At 47.5% G+C, this 20426-nt stretch overlaps 1 protein-coding gene across 1 annotated transcript in view; it reads right to left on the bottom strand.

The window, feature by feature from the left end:
• The window catches only part of SLC24A3 (solute carrier family 24 member 3), a gene marked incomplete at its 5' end in the record, with an annotated part of 322397 nt that overhangs the window by 11984 nt on the left and 289987 nt on the right, over positions 1-20426 (bottom strand). The window contains 6 exons of the mRNA XM_081149048.1: positions 4421-4533; positions 6236-6350; positions 8144-8310; positions 13435-13678; positions 14464-14624; positions 16283-16416. Coding sequence (XP_081005174.1) covers positions 4421-4533; positions 6236-6350; positions 8144-8310; positions 13435-13678; positions 14464-14624; positions 16283-16416 — 934 coding nt within the window. The remainder of the gene's footprint in view (positions 1-4420; positions 4534-6235; positions 6351-8143; positions 8311-13434; positions 13679-14463; positions 14625-16282; positions 16417-20426) is intronic.

The raw sequence follows: 20426 nt of genomic DNA, 5'->3' as shown, positions 1-20426 counted from the left end.
TAAATTCTTAAAATTTTTCTTTAGGTTTGGACCTTTCATTGACAGGTGCACTGAATTCTAGTAGCGGCTCTGTGAGGTAAGTAGCGTGAGTTTTGTTTTCCTATGTAAAGATGAGATAGCTGAGCCTCAAAGAAGTTAACCATTTAGCCAAGGTAAGATTCACGTCCCCAATTCCAATGTGTGTGTGTGTGTGTCCCCTCATCTCCAAGCACCAGATGGGTGTCCTACCATTTAACTCAATTCCAACACTATTTACCTGCAGATAGTGTCAGGTCCCACAGGTTAAGGCTCAGTCCTACAAGACTGTACCTGACACCCACTCCCCAACCCCCACTTTAGACACCAACTGTAAGTCCAGGTTGTCACCTGTGTCTCAGGAAGTCACTGGTTCAAAGAGGTTAAGAGACACGTGGAGCAGACCCTTCTGAAGCTCGGAGCCAATCTGGATCAGTTGGTCAACTCACAGATGTATGAAAAAGAAACATATAGTAATGAAACTAGGCTACTGAGTTTTGGGGTGGTTTGTTACACAGCACTGTGGCAGCAACAGCTAACTGATACAACTACCCCAGTCCAGGTCACTATATTTTCTCTCTCCTGCCAGTGCCTCATAGGTGGTCATGCTCCTGTCAGTCCTGTCTGGCTCCAACCCCTTCTCCATGTAGCAGTCAGAATCTTCTTTCTTAAAGACACATACAGTGAAAGGCGCCATTCCCTCTCCAATACCCTTTAGTCTTTCCGTTATCGTGGCTCACAGTGTCCTTTACCACATGAGTTTTCCCTAGTTTTGTTCCTGCCACTTCCCACTGCCCACACCTTAGCCCCAGCCACAGGAGCTGCCCTTGGGTATGAAGCCTTCTCATGGTTTCGTCCTTTAACTGGCTGTTCTTTCTGCTTGGAAAAAATCCCCTCCCTCTCTTCACCTGCTTGGCTCCGGAAATCTTAGATGCTCAGAAGAAGTGTCTCTTCCTCGCAAGCATTCCAGGTCCCCTAACCCCTGCCACAAAATGCCACACACTGTCACGGTTCCTGCACCAGCCCTTGGGAGGACACACATCACACTTTGCTCTGGATTGTCTGCACAGCTGTCTCCTTGCAGGGGCTGTAGTTCCATGAGCACAGAAAGATGTCTGTCCTGCTCGTGGCAGCAGCTCCAATAACTGTTACCGGTTTAGCACACAGTAGGTGTTCAATTAATGTTTAATCAGAGACAGAAGGAACTGGGCAGAAAGCTCAGGGTGAGGCCGTTTCTGGTCTCCTTTTCTGTTTTACTTTTGTGGATTCTTGAGTCTGGTGGGCTCTCACTTGGAGAGGCTTTCCCTGTTATTTCTTTTGCATTTCTGAGCTGGAGCTCAGAAATCTGCATTCTGCTCTGGCTTCCTGGAGCCTGCCTGGCAACTTTCTGAGTTCTGTTGAGCATCGCCAACAGAAGCTCATCGCCAAAATGGGGCAAAAGTGCTCATTTTCCAAACTCTGACTTTAAGAAATATTTTTATTTCATGCACTTAAATAGCTAGCTGGCTCCCGAGAAAGCCACAAGGGCTAAGAAATGTCAAAATCTGCAGAACTGCATTCATTCCTTGCTTTCAAATGCAGAAAACAGCTGTCTGGATGGTAATTATCCAGTAATTATGACGTGGAAATCCCATCTAGTGAAGATGGAAAAATCGTTTCAGAATTGTCAGCAGGTCCCTCATGAGGGCAGGAGAGGCCACTAAACCCACACAAGAGCCTGCTCAGCTCTGCTGTCAGAGATGCGGATGGATAGCAGGGGTGGCAGCCCCACTAAATGGAAGGCTCTCCCAAGTGTCCTGGAAATGAACCCCTCTCCCAGGAAAAGTTTGGAGGCGCAGAAGAGGAAAGACAAAAATGCTTGTGGCAAACAAGCCCCTGAGTTTGCTTTCCCAGGAACCTGGAACTGTTTCTCCAGGCAACTCTGCAACTTGGCACAAGGTGACACAGTGACGCTCCCAAATGCCACTGGGCATGGGGGACCGGCCCTAGAGGGCCCGAGGAGAGCCAGGGAGAGACCCAGGAACTGTATAAACAGGTAGTCCTCATGGAAGAATCCAGAACATTCCTCCAATCTTCAGTCAGAGGTGCACTGTAGACACATCACATGTCATGGCCTAGAGCAGTGAGGATTTTAGCTGCCACAGTGTCTGGGGGGCTTTTTAGAACAGGAACCTGGGGGTCAGGAGGTCCCTTCTCTTCCAGGTCTCTCTTTGTCTCCATGAAGTTGAAGAGCTCACTGTAGCCTTAATGAACACACCCTAGCCTCTCTTCTAGCAAAGATTCAAACTCAGGATGGTTCTGCCACAGTGACAACCCTCAGCTCCTGTGCCCCCAGCCGGGCATGGTGGCCACTGTGGCACGATTTCCATTTGGTAATAATACCCTCCCCCTTTGGTCTCTGGGGCCTGGGGAGAGAAGCAGATCTCAGTGTCTTCTCTCTGCCTTTTTCTGGCTGTGTGATTTAAGCTTTCTCGGCCCTGGTCTCCTGACCTGCACAAGGGGACTTGGAACAGCACTGCAGCTAGGGGGCCACCTGTGAGCCCTGCCCGCCTCGCCCAGCCCACCTCACCTCTGCATTCGCGCAGCTCTGGCCTCCCTTCTGCTCTCAGACACCGTCCCCCTCAGTGTCTTTCCACTTGCAGTCCCCTCTACACACCCAACTCTTTTTGTCATTTGCATTCGGCACAAAACCCATCCCCTTTTCCAACAAATCTGGAGGGCTGAGAAACCACCTGTCACAAGAGTTGAACGAACCCAGAGTCCAAAGCTTGTATAAACCAAGGCTGATCCGCCTTTACTAATTTACTGCCCAAGTCCAGTCCTTGCTTAGATTCCTTTGTAATGAGCACTAGCTTTCTTTGTCCTGCCCATCTCACAAATTCGTTGATTTTGGGGTCTAAAAGGGATAAAGTGACTAGTTCAATCATTTCTTTGAGCCTCCTTTTATGCTCAGCATCATATTAGGATTCTCCCATGCACACATTTTACACTGATTTTCCTCCTGTTAATCTAGTCTTGTCAATTTTATTATTTTATCCTAGACCAACCACAAGAACCAGAGCAGAGTATCCCCTCTCCCCAACAACTGCAACCGGCCGGATACACCTTCCGTCGTTGAAACGGACATTGGTCAAGTAACTTTGAAGACAACTACCATTTGATAAAATGAGCTACAGTGTTTTCCGCAGAATATAAAGTTACTTAGAATATACCATACAGACCGACTACAGTCACGCCCAGCAGCCCACTTAGAGGAGCACTGAGCACCGGGCAGGTGTGACAACTACTGAGGTACAATTGGTTTTTCTTTCAGATACAGAAAGACATCTCTAACTGCAGTGCCTTCTCAGTCTTTGGACAGTGTCTAGGGCAGGAGCTCCCAGTAGCAGAGGAGGGACATTTTGGCAAGTCGGGAAAGAACGTTGAAATCTACTTGGACCCCCCCCTCTGTCACCTATCTACAAATCCACCTGAAGCCATAATCAGCTTAACCTTGACAGAGAGCTCGGAGGCCACCACAGGAGGGCCTGACAGTTGCCAGATCCCTAGCAGAGAGGGAATCTTGCATTTTGTGCCCCTTCCTTCACAAATAAAAATATTTTGCATGTAAAATAAATGCATTTGAGAAGGGGGTTGGCAAATTAAGGCCCCTGGGCCAGATCTGGCTCACCACCTGGACTTGCATAGCCCATAAATTAAGAATGGTTTTTACATTTTCAAATGGTTGAAAAGAAATGAAAGAAACATAATATATCATGACATGTGAAAATTACACAAACTTCAAATTCCAGTCTCTTTTAATAAATTTGTACTTAAACAGTCACACTCACTCACTTCCATGTCATCTATGGCTGATCAGGCTATAGCAGCAGAGCTGAGTAGATGTGACAGAGACCGTCTGGCCCACACAGCCCAAAGTATTTACCCTCTGTTGCTTTACAGAAAAAGTTTTCCAACCCTGCCGTCGAGTCCTGAGTGTCCCCACAGGCCTGGCTTTGGAAGGACTTTGATGGGGAGAATTTGTTTCCAACCTCAACATTAATATTTCCACCACTCCTTGCCTTGAGACAAAGTCACAGTGGCCAAGGCCACTAAAAACAGAGTCCATGTAGCCCCTGGATTTAAAGAGAAGCCACAAGCCCGGCCAGGCGTGGCTCAGCAGTTGAGCATCAACCTAGGATCTAGGAGATGGAGGTTCAATTCCCGGTCAGGGCACATGCCCGGGTTGTGGGCTGGATCCCCAGTCGGGGGCGTGCGGGAGGCAGCCGATCAATGACTCATCATTGATGTTTCTCTCTCTCTTTCTATCTCTCTCCCCCCTTCCTCTCTCTGAAATCAATAAAGATGTATTTAAAAAATAAATAAATAAATAAATAAAGAGAAGCCACACAAAAAAATCACTTACGTAGGATCCATAATCCACAGCCAGAGTCTGCAGGGCCCAGGGGAGACCGAGGCCAATGAGGATGTCAAACACGTTGCTCCCGATGGAGTTGGACACGGCCATGTCCCCCATGCCTGCAAAGACAAGAGGTTACTCGAGTAAGGGAAGTGATCCCAGGGGAGCGCAGGTGCCCCACAAGAAACTCTCCCAGGCCTTCAGTCTGATAGCCAGGGACCTAGCTGACAGATCTACAGCTCACATATTTGGTTCTCTCCCAGGCCATCACTACAGAGCAGCGACTTTCAACCTTTTCATCTCATGGCACATAAACTAATCACTAAAATTCTGCGGCACACCAAAAAAATTTTGTTTGCAGATCTAACAAAAAAAAAAAATAGGTATAATTTTGATTCATTTACACTGGATGGCTATTGTAGTGTTGTCATTTCTAAAAATTTGACAATCTAAGGGAAAAGAGGTCAGTGCCCCTGACTAAATAGTCAGGTATTGCATGTTCTAAAAATTCTTGCGGCTCACAAGTTAAAAATCACTGCTACAGAATGATGCTGACTGTAAAACCCATAGCCATCAGAACAGAATATGTATTTTCAATAGAATAGAGTAAAATACACATTCTTTAAACTGTTGACCTTTTCTTCAAATATGATCACTGGTTAAATGTAAGTGCTTCAAAAGACCAAACATGATTCCAAAAAACTTGAATGCACCCTTATAGAAAGAAATAAACTCAACAGTTTCATAAATGGGCTCATGAGCTCACCGGCCCGTACATTTCAGGATCATTGCCCACCTGTGTGACACTGTACTCAACTCCCCTAAACCACTGAGCAGTATTAAGAGAAAGGATATAACCAGTAGACTTTTTGAGGACTTGTAGAGGACACTGCACTCAGTGTCGCAGCTATACATTTTGTTGGGAAAAAGGTCCTCTAGCACAAACCAGGCGTAGAAGTTAGAGGGGTACTGGGGAGGGGCATGGCCATCTGGGGGGCATCCATCTGGGAAGGTTAACTGTAACCTTGGTTTTGAAGGAGGGGAGGGTCTATCACACCCTGAAGAGTGACTTCTGGCAACTGCCACCTTGAGGGTTACCGTAGCTGGGTAAAACTGAGACTATGGGGTTTGTCCTTTCTAAGCCTCAGTTCCCTTATCCTTAAAATGGGTGTATGATTGCCCCTAACTCAGGATTAAGTTATATAAGATAATATGCCAGAATTGCTTTGCTCAGTGTGTGGCACTCAGCAAAGGTTAGCTATCATTATATTTACTACTATTTTTAATCATAAAAAAATGGTGCCCGGCCAGGTGTGGCTCAGCGGTTGATCAAGTATTGACCTATGATCCAGGAGATCGCAGTTCGATCTCTGGTCAGGGCACATGTCTGGGTTGTGGGCTCGATCCCCAGTGGGGGGGCATGCAGGAGGCAGCCGATCAATGACTCTCTCATCATTAATGTTTCTATCACTCTCTTTCCCTCTACCTTCCTCTCTCTAAAGTCAATAAAAATATATTTTAAAAAAACTACAAGAAAGTCATTAAAAATAATAATAATTTAAAAATGGTAATACAACCTCCAGAAGGGGGAGGCAGGTGCTACCTAGAAAATGTCTGCTTTTCTCCAGGGTGGACCTTCTGGCTTGTTTCCCTGTTCTTCTGATGCCAAGAGGCCTTTTGACCAACATGGCACTGAAGTCACCCATAACTCCTTCCAGGCTGGGATTTGAAGCCCTGGTAATGGCCATGTGGACACCCACCCTTCCACACCCCTGTTGAGAGGTCTTCCTTCCTTCTACCCCATCCCACTGGGGGCCGCACCTTGTCTGGCCACAATGAGGCTGGCCATACAGTCAGGCACACTGGTTCCAGCTGCCAGGAAGGTGATCCCCATGATGACGTCAGGAATCCCCAGCGTGTAACCAATGATTGTGACCTGGAAGAGGCGGAAAGAGGTGATGAGTTGAGGGCAGACTCCAGTCCCACTGCCCATGAATCCTTTGACCAAGAAGCAAAGGATAACACACCAGAGCTGGGATGGACCGGTCATTGCAGGGTGCCACTTGACCCCACCTTCTATAGTTACAAGAAATGTACACCACATGCCGTAAGCAAGGTATTGTCACAGTTCTTCCCGGCCAGCCATTGACAGGGACAGCCTGCATGACACCCTGACTTCCTCCAAAGGCCACAGTTGCTCCTTCACAGTCCAAAGGTTCGGAGGAAGTTAGATCTGTTGAGATGCCCGGCTCGCCCCCTTTCAGACTGGAGAATGCACCTCATTTCCATTCATTGCTGAAGTGAACTTGGGGTGGGCCTGGGGTTCTCTATCTTGCTCTCTCCAGGGAGGAAAGTGAGGCACAGAAACACACAGCATGTCCGTTTGTCGTTCTGAGGAGGCTTTTGAGAAACGGCGCCACCAGCATCCTGGCCTAACCCTGTTTACCTTCCTAACAACCCTCTGCTGGGTCCCTGAGGGAATCAGGTTTGCTCTCTGGGGCTTGGCCTGGACAAGAGCTGCTCCCCCACTGCCTGCTGGTGTTGTGATGCTTGCGGTTGAGTCTGGAGCTTTGGGGAACCAATTTCTCAGGTGGCTGGGCCAGGTCTCCTTCTTCCTCTTTTCTCCCTGTTCCTAGCCATTTCTCAGAACTTCTTAGACCCACACCTGCACCAGAGCAGGAGGCAGGCAACAGAGGGAGGGTTAACCTCAGATTGGTAGGTGGGTTTGCCTGTTAGTGGTCTTGGGAGAAAACCATTGAGCACCTAGAGCTCAGGGACACCAACACTAGTCCCCAAGCCTGGAACAGAGATGGCACCCAATAAATACGTCAAATAAAAGTGCTAATGGCCCAGCCAGTGTGGTTCAGTGGTTGAGCATCAACCTAGGATCCAGGAGATGGAGGTTCGATTCCCGGTCAGGGCATATGCCCAGGTTGTGGGCTCGATCCCCAGTAGGGGGCGTGCAGGAGGCGGCCCATCAATAACTCTCATCACTGATGTTTCTCTCTCTCTCTCCCTTCTTCTCTCTGAAATCAATAAAGACATATTAAAACAAACAAACAAAAGGTTAATAAATGCAGGAGAAGGGAGAAATCCATGGCTATACAATTTGGGTTGAAAAAAAAAATTACCTGTTTTCTGTGATGTTGAAGGCAAGGGATAACTATAATTTAATTGTGTCAAGTTTACAAATTTGTTATTATGTTCAAAATAATCCTTTCAGAACCTTTTATTAGCTCTTGAGTATAATTCTCCCACTCCATTGATGTTGGGGATGGCTGATGGAATGTGGGTGGAAGTCACAGCCAAGGCCCTAAGAGGCACCTTGCATTTCCACTTGCCCTTGTGAATTCCAATGAGCCACCACGAGAAGAGCATTCCCCAGGCAGTCACTGGTCCAAGAAAATGGGCAAACACGTGGATTAGATGTGAACCCCCACTGCAGCCTGAATGAAATGTAACCATGCTATGGCTTAAAGCAGAGCTCTCAGTCAGTGCTGCTGAAATTAGTCCGGCCATAGTCAACCTGAAGACATGTGAGCAAGAGGATACGTGTTTGTGATTCTAAACCACTGTGTTGAGGGGTGTTTTGTTACACAGCTTTTACTGCTGCAGTAGCTGACTGATACAGTTACTGGGCAGACACCCCAGCCCATATTCTCCTCTGGTTGAGTGTGTTTTTTTCTCTACCAAGATCTAGTGCTGCCACGGGGTCCTGGATGCACTCACCATCCACACCATCATGTAGGAGAAGGCTGCGATCCACAGGGTGGAGGAGGCAAATGTCACCATAAACCACTTCTCCCAGCGGGGCTTGTTGCAGTTGGGTACAGTGAAGTATAAGACAAAACTCAGTGGCCAGGTGAACACCCATTTCACTGTTTCCAGTTTGCCAGCTAGGGAAAGCAAAAAGGCAAAAAAAAAAAAAAAAAAAAAATTAGCTCCATTTCTCTGCTTCACCAACCCTCTGTACTGCTTTCCCTAGACATTTATAGCCTCACTGATGGCCTGTGAAATAAACCTTATTATGTTGCGCTTTCCATAAAACACACAAATGGCTTTCCATCACCAACAAAACCTGATGTACAGAACCAAGCGGAGTGCAAAACTTACCTGCAACCCGCCTGCTAGCTTGGCCTCCAGAAGGAACAGATGAGTCCCTTCCAAATAATACAAGGCTGGGGGGCTGGCCTGGCAAACGGGGCCAGGTAGGAAAGAAGGAGGAAGACTCTCAGGACACAAAGGGGTGGGGAAGTGTGGGGGTACAGGTGTGGGTGTGTTGCTAGGAAGACCACCGGTTGGCCTGTTTCCTGTTCTCCCGAGGATACATAGGTCACTACAGCTTTCCAGATAAAAGGTGTCAGTGGTCACAGCGCCATCTAGTGACAGCGCCAGGGATTTCTCAGCATTGCTGAAATCCTGAAATACGATTCGAAAGCTCTCAAGGTTGTCAAAACAGGGCTTTGAGTGTTTGTGTCCCAAAATGATATGGACTTGCAGATCAATAATTGCTTTCTATTTCTCTAACTACCTGTTACCAAGAATAAGGTGACAGATTTGTCAGTGATGACCTGATCCTACCATCTCTGTGCTGCCTGAGAGCTATGATTCAGAGACACCCAAAATGCTTACTTTGGTGACTATGTGATCATGAGTTCCTTGTAGCCTTAGATTTGAAAAACATAGTAGTTCTCCTTTGGCCTTTATTACCACCCTGCTTAAGTGCTAACTTGCCTCTGGAAAGAACTATGCACACACATATGTACTCCCTTCTGTAATCTCCTGTTCCAGAAAGTTCCCTGTGCCTCTTTCTAGGCATCATCCCACCTGCTACCAGCATAGACCAATTTTTTCTGCTCTTCAACTTCAAATAAATAAAATCATATAGTACATTTTTGTGTCTACGTAATCATATTACTTATATAGGAATGAATCATATATATACATATATAGTAATTCATTTCTTTAAATTGCTGTGGAGGATTCCATCCCGTGAATACACCACAGTCTGTTTGTCCACTCTCCTGTGGATGGGAACCTGGGTTGTTGCCAGTTTTCAGGCGTTACAACTAAAGTGGCTATGAGCATTCTTGTACAAGTCTTTTTGGGGCATGTTTTCATTTCTTTTGGGCAAAGACCCAGGAGCAGAACTGCTGAGTCATAGGGTGGGTGTTTACTTAACTTTATAAGAAAGTGCCAAATCGTTTTCTAAAATGATTGTGCCATTTCATATCCCCACCAGAGATAAGAAGTTATTTTCTAAATTACAGTTTGAACAGTGACTAACGAAATGTTTAACAAAATTTATTTCATAATTTAATATCAGTATCAAGCACTTACTGCATTATATTGCTTGCCAGTCTCCAAATAGATTCTTAAAGCTACGGAGTAACATTACACAACACCGCTCTTGGCTCCCCAGTCTCCCTGGGATGGCAAGGTAGGGTGGGAGGGGCTTATTCACCAGACTGCTGCTCCGGTGCCCGCTTTGTTTGAATCAAGCGTCTCGGTTACTTAAATGCCCTAAGTCTCAGTTTCCTCATCTGGAAAATGTGGACACAGCAACACTGAGCTCACAGAGTAGCTGGAAGAATTATACGGGATATTGGGATGGGGCTGGGATAACGTAAATTTGCAAGTCGGTGGAGTCAAAATCCTCAGAATCATCCTTGACTCTCCCCCTTTTTTTGTCCCCAACACCAACCCTGGCAACCTGCCCAGGGCACTCTCAATCCATCTGCAGCTCACCGCTCCCACGGCCTTTCCCTGGGCCAGGTCCCCCACCTGCCTGGATCTTCATATGGCTGGGTAGGCCCTGCGAGGCAGTTCACCTCACAGCTCCAGTGTCACCTGACCCCTCCGGCCACCCAACCTAAATAAGACCCCCACCTACCATGTTTCTTTCTTTCCTATCACCTGCATTTATTTCCTTCGTGGCAAATGTTTTCTGTCTGAAATGATCAGGTTTGTTTGTTTCTCCATTTGTTTTCAGTGGCCCCAAACGGGAATGTAAACTCCGTAAGAATAAGCGTCTTCTCTCGCCTGTTCACCACGCTACTGTGAGTGCCATGAACGGTGCAGGGCACAAATCACATGCTCAGTACATATGAGTAATATGAATGGTAATGGCATTACTACAAACAATCTAATCAGACAGACCAAAGAATTTTGTGTTTTTTTTAGACTCTAAAGGTGTCCCACTTCCAGGTGCAGAATAAAGTAACGAGAACAGATTATTAAGGGGGTGTTGTTTCCTATGAGCAGCTATGCATCTGGTTAGAGTTCAGATTTGGAGACGGTAAAGTGAAAAATGAGAATGGTGAGACTGTGTTTACGAAGCAAGGAGACTGCCTGAGATTTGTCTTCTGAGGGGTTTTCAAATGCTGCGGAATCCAGAATATGGCCAGATCTTTGGATCCCGAATGCACCCTGCAAGTCTGCAGGTCCCTAAATCCTGCAAATGTAGTGGTGAGTCACCCGTCCATCTGGGGTCTGGCATCCCCTCACTGCCGTCCAGTCTTCCAGATGCCCTCCCAGGGAGAGAGAGAGGCTTGGTTCAGTTTAAGATACACACCCAATCAAAGTTACAAAGAAACACACGAATGAGAAGAGAAATGACTTCAATCTGGCTGTCATTGGAAAATAAGAAAGATAAGAAAAAATGAAGTCAGAACTCATGACTGCAAGGTCTTAGAAAATGACATTAGGTAAAGTCTGAAGCAGTGTAAGTTAGCAGCAATGAGTTCTGAGTTTGACCTCTCGGCTGAAAAAATTCTGCCTTCACACTGGGAGGATTTATATCTTGGAAACAGTTTCACTATCATCCATTGTAGTGCCAAACTTAAAGCAGAAATTCAAGGAGTACCACCTGGACTCTACCTTTAAATGTAATATAACAAAGACAACTCCTTGAATAAAGCAAGTGATGCAGAAATGTGTGTGTTCAATGACTTTGAGGAGCAGGATCAGATAAGGATCCGTCACGTTTTAGAGTCTAAATGTCCATTTCCGAACGAAGGGGTAAAAATGGTTTTCTTTCCTCTGAGTCAACAGCATTTCTGGACACGTTTCCTTCTTTTGTTCCATTGCCATGTGGTCTAAACACCGCTCCCGTGGGGACAGGTTGAATCATTAGTTTAACGAACAGTCACTGACCGCCCACTGTGCCCCTCTGTGCCAGGCACTGTCCCCGGTGCTGCAGGTGCAGTGGCAGGTTAGTGAAACAGAAATCCCTGCACGTGAACCTCATGTACCAGCGATTCCGTGGTCTCTCCAATGTCCGCCAGCAAATGGCAGGTGAGGCAGGGGCTCTGAGCCTCCCATTCGGTGTGGCTGGCTCTAAAAAGCAAAGGACTTGTTCCCAGGTTATATTCCTCATTAAGCCTTTTAGGAAGCTTACTTCTGTTTGATAGAGAAAAAAAGCATTGCTTAGGAGTCTGACCTAGAGCTAAATATATACATTTGTTCTAATTATATAGGCAATTAAAATGTACATTGTTTTAAAATAGAAGAGACAGAGAAAATAAAAAATAATTCCACCTACAAAAAAATGTAATTATATTTTGGTGTCTTTCTTTTCGCTTTGTTAATGGAAGTGTGTTTATCTACATATTACATGTAAATGTCTCTGTTTCTCTCAGTCAACAGTAAGGCTTTCTTCACATGAGAGATAAGAATACATGTACAATTTATATGGATGTATACATATATACATGTACTATACATAGGTGTCTATTATATGTATTTAATCTATACATATACACATATAAACACAGATATGTTAATATATGTGTATATATTATATAATATACAATGCACTGAATATATACATATATGAGTATTAACACACAATGTATTAAATTTATACAGTACATATACAAGCCCATTCTACATTTCAGAGGCGGAACCTGGTGCTGAATTGTATCAATCATACATGTGCACATGATATGTATATATGCACATATATTAATGCATACACATATACACGTGTCCTATATGTTCCTACATTTATATGCTCCCACATAATTACTTACTTGTTGATTGTACCCACTATAGTCAAGTCCTGGCAAGAAGAAAGCCCTGCAACTGGATAACAGGACAGAGGGAACCCAGCTCTTGCGGGATTATCACAAGAGGGAAAAATCTGCTCATTGTGTGGACGGACCTTTTCAGGTCAAAGGAACTTAGCAGGAGACGAACCGTACTTGGGGCTCCCCAGACTGTTCTTTTGGCTCCTTGAGTGCCCCCTGCTGGCCTGGGGCCCCCTCAGGCCTGCTCCCTGCAGGTAAGAGGCCTGCCTGCCCTAGGGGCCCTGCTGGACACAGCCCCAAGCCTCAGTGGACGTTCCTGAGTCGGAATGGGATTTCTCAGCAGCGGGTGGAGGAGTACTGGGGGTCACAATGGGACAAGGCCGTTCTCCACTTCAGAGGCAGAACCTGGCGCTGAATCAGGCTCCCCTAAGTCTCAGGAGAGCCGTAAAGATCACCGGGGTGACCCCAGGCCTCCAGCCCCTCCGCATCCCAGGCGTCTCCTATCACGTTGGGGAGAAGCTGACATGGCTGGACGCCCTGGGGCCTGCTCGCCTCCCAGGGTGATGCAATACCTCCAGCCTCACAGCCAGGGCCTGGCACTGACCTCGCCCCAGTGAGAAACACGGAACAAGTGATCCAAAGGGGCCCTCTGTCCCCTAAGAAACGAAGCCACGTGTGGGAGCTGGCCAACGCGCCCGGCCTCGCACACGAGCCTTTGGCTGGCTGCCTGCCTGGAGGGGCGGGTCGGGGCCTGGCCCACTGCTTCCTCACCCAGTGAACGGCTCGAGCAAAATGTGGCCCAAGAGCCCCCCTGGCACCCAATGCAACGTGGTGCCATCCTGGGCATCTTCCGGCCCTCACAGCAGCCTCGCCCACTGCAGATGGTACACAGGAATTTCTATGTTCTTTGAAATGGGTGGCAGAGAGGTCAGGGCAGCTGCTCACGGCCCTACGACAGCCCGAACCCGGCCCAGACACGGGGCCTCTTACCGGGGGGGTCGAATGGGGTGTAGGGCCCTTCGTCACCCTCCTCGTCTTCCCCGTTGTCTTCGTTCTCGGTCTCGGTCTCGTCGCCGGCCTCGGCAGCAAGGTCGTCCCTCCGCGTCCCATTCACGCCCCTGTCTGGGGCACTGCCGGGCCCCGTCCCGTTCTCCACCGGGTGCTTGACTGGGATTTTGATGGCCACCTCGGACTCCCCATTGGTGTAGGCCCTGCTGTTTATCAGCCTTTGTCTCTGGAAAGAGAAAGGCACACTTGCCACGGGCGGATGGGCTGGAAAGCCTTACACACACCCAGGGCCCCGGCTACTGGGACTTCCAGGCAGCCGACGGGAAGGTGCGATCAGAACCCGCGGCAGTCAGGTCTCAAGGGATCCCTCAGGGTAATGACCAGCTCGGACAAGCTCCTCCTGGGAGGGGGGATTCGCCTTCAGGAGCCACTGGGCCTGCAAATCACTCTAGAGGCACACGCCCCTGGCTCGGATGCACGCTTCTTTTCGACCAGGGTTCCCGATTCTCTGTGCACTGTGGTGTAATCTGTCTTTTCCAGACTTCAGGAATCTCTCGGTCCATAGGTGGGAAAGCCACCCACATGGGTTTGGACCAGTGCACCAATAAGGCTGCCACTCCAGAGAAAGGAATACACAGGAAAATTCAGGGCAGAGGCTCGGCGTTATTTTAAACTAAAGCACCTGGGGTAAGCCACGACCTCTGTGCAAGTTCATTCCCATTAGAGGGCGCCATCCAAATGGCAGGCGGAAAGAAAAAGGCACCTAGGAAAGGAGGGGAGAGCTTTGTCCGCATAACCGGGAGCTGGCCCAGGTCTGTCAAAATGTGGAGGGGGGAGCAAGGACCCGCACGCACAGCTGGCCCGGCGAGCAACGATGCCGTGGAGCGGCTGAGGGATATTCCTGCGTTAAATGCCAAGTTCGGTGTTTCTACTTTCAGACCAGGGAACTTTCTCTCCTTCCTAGTTTCCCACCCCTGTCCAGCGGCACACGGGCTGTGCTTTCCCAGATACCTCATTGATCAACATGCGACTGGCCATGGAGAGTCTGGTCTTGGGGGGGAAGTGGCTGGTGATCATGATTCGAAGGCCAGCCTCGGAGAAAGACAGCTGGTGTGGGTAGGCCGATAGCAGCTCGTCCACCATGATCACTGACGCTTTGCGGTGGAAATTGGCTAGGAGATGAACAACAGAGAAGAAAAACGCTGAGGCTAGGCGCAGGAGAGAGAGATTCATTCAGTCTTCCCTCCCTCCCTCCTTCCCTCCCTCCCTCCCTTCTTTATCTGCCTATCCATCCACCCACCCATCCAGGGAGGGTTGTAGTGAGCCAAACTTGGGGAATAGCCAAAGTCTGATTTGGGGGGCTCCTTGATAGCTCTTTTGAAATGAGGAAACCATTTAAGCATCCTTCCCTGACACAGAAAGAACAAGTGGTAATAAACAAGAATCCCTCCTTGCCCTCAAAGGATTTCTTCCCCATAACTCAGCTCTGGGGCACAGGAAAGACCCATATAATCTTTTGGAACCTTTTATGCCCTTCAAATGTCAACAACGTTCATCTTGAGCGGTTAAAGGCTGCAGAATTGACTTCAGTGTTAAGTGGATACAGTGCTGCCCCCCAGCCTATGAGCGGGGCTGATAGGTGGTGAATGGCCACATTGCAGAGGCCCAAAGCCCAGAGGGGGCTTCGGGCAAATCTTGTGCAACGATTTACTGACTGGCAGGAAAACAGTTTCACCAAAGCCCCGCTCTAGGAATGTGCAGCCCGGGCACACGGCTCACGGGTACCTGGCCACAGGCCCTCTGAGTGCTCGCTCCTGTTTCCAAGCCACTAAACCATGAAATGAGCTCTGGAAACACTAAATAAGATTAGGTAGCTCTTTGCCTCCCTAAGAGTATTCCTTTTATGGTTATAAACTACCCAGAGAGAAAAAACTAAATGATATCCTTATGTGGGATGGCAGTAAATAATCTTAAGTCTTTAGTTAAACATGCATATAATTAGGAAAGTATACCAAATAATTGATTTAAAAATTCTCATAATTACCCACAGATTCCAAAGCCAGACATGCATTTGAAAATAACCTATAGATTTTCTAGTTTCTTTTTTGTTTTTCCTGCAAAGCAACTGTACAGGACCAAGAAGAAATAAGCCCATATATTTCAAGGGGAAAGTTAAAAAAAAAATTAGGTAAAAAATGAAACACATTCAAGGCAAAAGTAAATGGTAACTTTTGTGTTCCTCTAAGAAATACATTATTTATTAGAGAGCACTATATTATTTCTCTAAGTATATCAACTGCTTGACAAGAATCTATTAAATATAAGAATTACTTTGGAAAAACAATAGGTCATTAACTGTGTCCTTTTGCAGCTTGGAAACTGAGGTAATGTAGCCTGAAAATGAATTGGATATAATAATATACTAATAACAGTTGTCATGAATGAAGTATTTTACATACTTTATCTCCTTTTATTCATTATGAAAATTATCCCCATTTTGCAGATGAGAAAATTGAGGCTCAGAATGGTTAAGTGACTTGCTTCATGGTCACACAGACCAAATGTGACAGAATCAATACCTCAAACCCCCTGGTCTTCTCTCCTTGGCCATCTTGTCCTAATTTCCCTGTATCACTCCCAGCAAATGTTATCCCAAGAACGTGCCTGGGGCTTCCCGAGTCCACTCATCACCGGGTGCGAGCCCCACGGTGTGGCCAGAGGGAGGGAGGTGGACTGGAACCTGCTCCCCCCCCCCAGGCAGCGGGCTCCCGGGCCAGCTGCGGTGCCCCAGGCGTGGCCCGCGTCCTGGACACAGGCCCTCCGCGCCTACCTTTCTTGAGTAGCACCACAGTTGCGTCGCAGTTGCTGCTGTCATCGATTTCAGCGTTGTTGGCCAAGCCGTTGACCATGTTCCCAGCACCTTTCGCCCTCCTTTCAAAGCACTGATGTATGCACGCGTTATATCTGAGCAAAGGAGTAAGCGCAGAGAGCCCATCAGCCTCTGCTGTCCCTCCACTCCCCAAGTCCCACAGGTGTCCTGCAGTCTGGACGCATTGTGGGGACCCCGAGCCTCAAGTTATTATCGCTATGATTCTGTCATCCCGTTTCCCCTCACAATATACAACCTGTCCTATCTCCCAATTGAAGGACATGTGAGAATAAAACCAACATTGCATAAATACATAGTGACAGTCTGCTTTCTCTGCACCCTCTCCAATGCCAGCGGAGGCACCTCTGGGGCTGAGCTCCTGGCCTTGGGGTCTGTGCATGGAAGGGCGGTGACGAGACTCGGCGGGATGGGCAGGTCTACCTTCCCTGGACCACACCTGCAGGGCCAGACTGTCAGACACATTCGGCGGGGAAGGCAGAAGGTGTCTCATCCGCACCGCTACCCAGCGGGTCACGGTCTGTGTGTTCCAGGCTGGCCCGCCGGCTAGGTCTCTGTCTGTCTTTGGTTTCCTAAGGTCACAGATTGGTGTCCTGTGAATCTCAGTTACTGCTATGCCATAATTTTAGGTCTGATGGGTTCTTGGTTTTGTGACAAAGTTCTGGGCTAGGATTCTCCATAACAATTGAGTGAAAACATTGCGCAGTGCTTCCTACATGTGCGTGCGATGGGACTTCAAATCACATGGCCCCCAAATCACATGGGAGACGGACAGGGGTGTGGATGGAGCAACTGCAGTGGCTGGGGCTGGGGCTGGGGCTGGTGATGGGCACATGGGATTCATCACACCCTTCCAGCGATTTTCAACCTTTTCATCTCATGGCACATAAACTAATTACAAAATCCTGCAGCACACCAAAAATATATTTTTTGCCAATCTGACCAAAAAAAAGGTATAATTTTAATTCATTCACACTGAACAGCTATTGTTGTGTTGGCTGTTGTCATTTTTTTATCTGACAGTCTAAGGGAAAAGAGGTGAGTGCCCCTGACTAAACAGTCAGGTGTTACATGCTTTAACATTCTTGGGGCACACCAGTTGAAAACTGCTGCAGTGTTCTGCTAACTCCTGTATGTATTCAACATTCTTCTTAATGAAAGGTCGCTCCACTTTCTAGACTCCACAACAGAGCGTGCCCTCCTGATAGAGCTGTGCGGGAAGGGCACTGTTTCTGTCATCTTGACCCAGAATCCATTCTCCACATGGAAATACTGACTTGCATGAAGTACAACTGTGTGTTATACATTTGCATCGATTTGGGTAACAGGATAGTAACACCGTGTATACTATTATGAGAACTTCCTTGAAACCACATATTGGATAATAACTATGCTGTCGAATGCCATCCTTACAAAAAAACATTCAAGGTAGGAAGAAGCAGTTAACTCTGTTTTGTAGAAGAGAAAATAGATGCAAAACGGCTGAGTAACTTAACCAAGGTCCCAGTGCTAGTAAGCAGCGGGATGGGCTCTGTAGCCAGGATTTAACATGAAGGACTTGATCTTGGCCACCAGACCATCTCATCTGGGGCCCAAAGCCCAAAGAAGTGACCCAGCGGTACAGAAATCAATCCCTGCCAAGGCTGGGTGTGCCCCATGCTCCCATGAGGTTTCTGGCCAAACTGAATTGCTCTTTGACCTCCCGACAAAATGTTTAGAGTCATTTAAAGCCATCTACCCAGAAGGCAGCTGACGATTCTAATATATGCCATTTTTAACTGCTGCTGCTCTGTTTTATATTTTTAATTGAGTGTTTTAAATTTTGTGCTTGCACCCTGAAGCTATTTTATTGTGAAGCATGCAATTTTATAAATCAGATTTTATAAAACCCAGTGATTAAAGCCTCTGATTGCAGAGGGGGGATGGCTCAAGAGCAGAGATTTCAATTTAGAACTTAGGACCAGAATTCACGTAGAAAATTCCGCAAGCACAGTAGTTGCTGTTCCCCGTTTTATTTGTATCCTGCTGGTTGGAACAGCTGGAAGTTGGGTAAAGCTGAGGCATCAGCAGAAACACACCTCATTAGCTTTCACACTGGGAGAGGCGAAGAGAGAAATCATTCCTGTGTTCTCTTGATGTCCACATGCCCTGCCAGCAACCCACGGGCTTGCGATGGCCTGGCAGAGGCAGGCAGTGGTCACAGGAGGTATACTGGCAACACCCCTCAACCCAGCTTCCCTGTAGGCCGGCTTGGGTTTTGAAGACCTATTTACTCTGTGAAGCCCCTAGTGAATTCATGGGACATGGCTTTCATCTAAATTCCATTCAAAGCCCCAGGTTTGCTGGGCATACAGGGGACAGTCCCTTCTTTGGAATAAATGACCAAAATACCTTTTCAAAAAGGAAGAAAAGCACTCTTGACTCTTAGGGAACTCAACTTAGAGCCTCATAAAGTTAAAAACAAAGGGTGAAACAAATAAAAGACACTGGAGGAGCACGTGCATGGCTGAGGCCTCCCTGCTGCCTCACTGATTCCCTAATAGTTTTGCTGTTTTAGAGAAAGAAGATGAAGATGACTGCTCCCATCTTTAAAGGCTTTTCCTTTGGAATCTAGATAACATCGGGAAGCCTTTGGGCTAACTCTAGTTTTTGTGGGAGCCCACCTATTGGTATTTTTATTGGCATTTTTCAGTGAAAGGTGATTAGTGGTAAGGGCACCTGCTTTCTTGGTCAGTCATCTCACGGTGACTCTAAGCCACGACTGTCTACACATGCCCTCTTCCAGTAACAAGACCCAGGTACGGGGTCTGCGCTGACCGTCAGACAGCTCCTGAGGGGACGCCGGGCACCATGTTGAGTGATCGGTGGCAGGTCACTTCCAGCCCACCCTGGACGCCAGCAGAGCCAGCTCCTACCTTCACTGTTCATGTGACCTTTGCCAAAGGCCACCCCGGTTTCTCTGAACAGGCCTCGCAGTCACTGGGGGCCAGAGTTGATTACTGTCAGGCCTCACAGCAAGAAAACCTTGACGGGTCAGTTCTGGACGGCTACCTGGTACTGCCCGACTGGCAGCTTCTGGAAGCCTTCTACTGTCTTGCCCCCTGAGAAAGCAGTCACTCCCGCTGTCCCATATGCTGAGGAAAGTATGGGCTAATTTAGAATGAAAGAAGCTGCTCCCAGGGGGCTGGCAGCTGCAGCACCGAAAATCTCTGCTCTTCATCTCAATGGGCCTCGGCAAAAAGATGAACCAGCAGGTTCCCAACCTTGGGGCTGACATTTTACCTTTCCAGTGTAACTCTTGATACAAACAGTAAGCCACCCAGACTCCAAGAGGAAAAATACAGATGACATGGTGGATTTAAAATATTTCCACAAATTTTTTGACACTCCTCCTTCCAAAAGGCAAAGTTGGCCCTTGAGTGTGGACTGGACTTGGTGACTTGCTTCAAATAAACAGAATATGACAGAAGTGATGGCACGTGACTTGTGAGGCTAGATTATAAGAGGCGTTGTAGGGTCCTTCTTGCCCACCCTCCAAGCTCCTGCGTGTGGGTCACTCGAGCAGCTTAAGGAGAGGCCCCGTGGTGAGGAACCGAGGCCGGCAGCCAATAGCCAGCATCAACTCACCAGCTGTGCAAGCAGGCCACCCTGTCCAACATCAAGTTGATGATAGCCACCCTGACCAATGTCCTTTCTGCAATCTCATGAGAAACCCTGAGCTAGAACCCTGGTCCAACTAAGCTGCTCCTGGGTATCTAACTCTCAGAAGCTGTATGAGGTAGTACATGTGTGTGGCTTTAAGCCACTAAGTTTTGGTGTCATTTGTTACATAGCACTAGGTGACCATACGAAGAATGGAAGTCCATGAATATTCAACCCAGGGTTGTAGTCATTTCTTAATTAGCTCTGGTCCCTTCTCTCATCCTAAATAGAAGCGTTAAGTATTTAGGTTTTACCTCCTTTGTTGTTAGGAAAGAGTGAAGCCATAGCCACAAGCTAGGCTGCCAGGTCTAGAAGAGACCTTGCTCTTGAGAGACTCCTCAAAGTAAACTGAAGCTTTGGTTCCATCATCGCACATGGGTTGGAA

Source organism: Miniopterus schreibersii, assembly GCF_964146895.1.
Source record: "Miniopterus schreibersii genome assembly, chromosome: 10".
NCBI lineage: Eukaryota > Metazoa > Chordata > Mammalia > Chiroptera > Miniopteridae > Miniopterus > Miniopterus schreibersii.
This window is presented reverse-complemented; position numbering and strand designations above follow the sequence as displayed.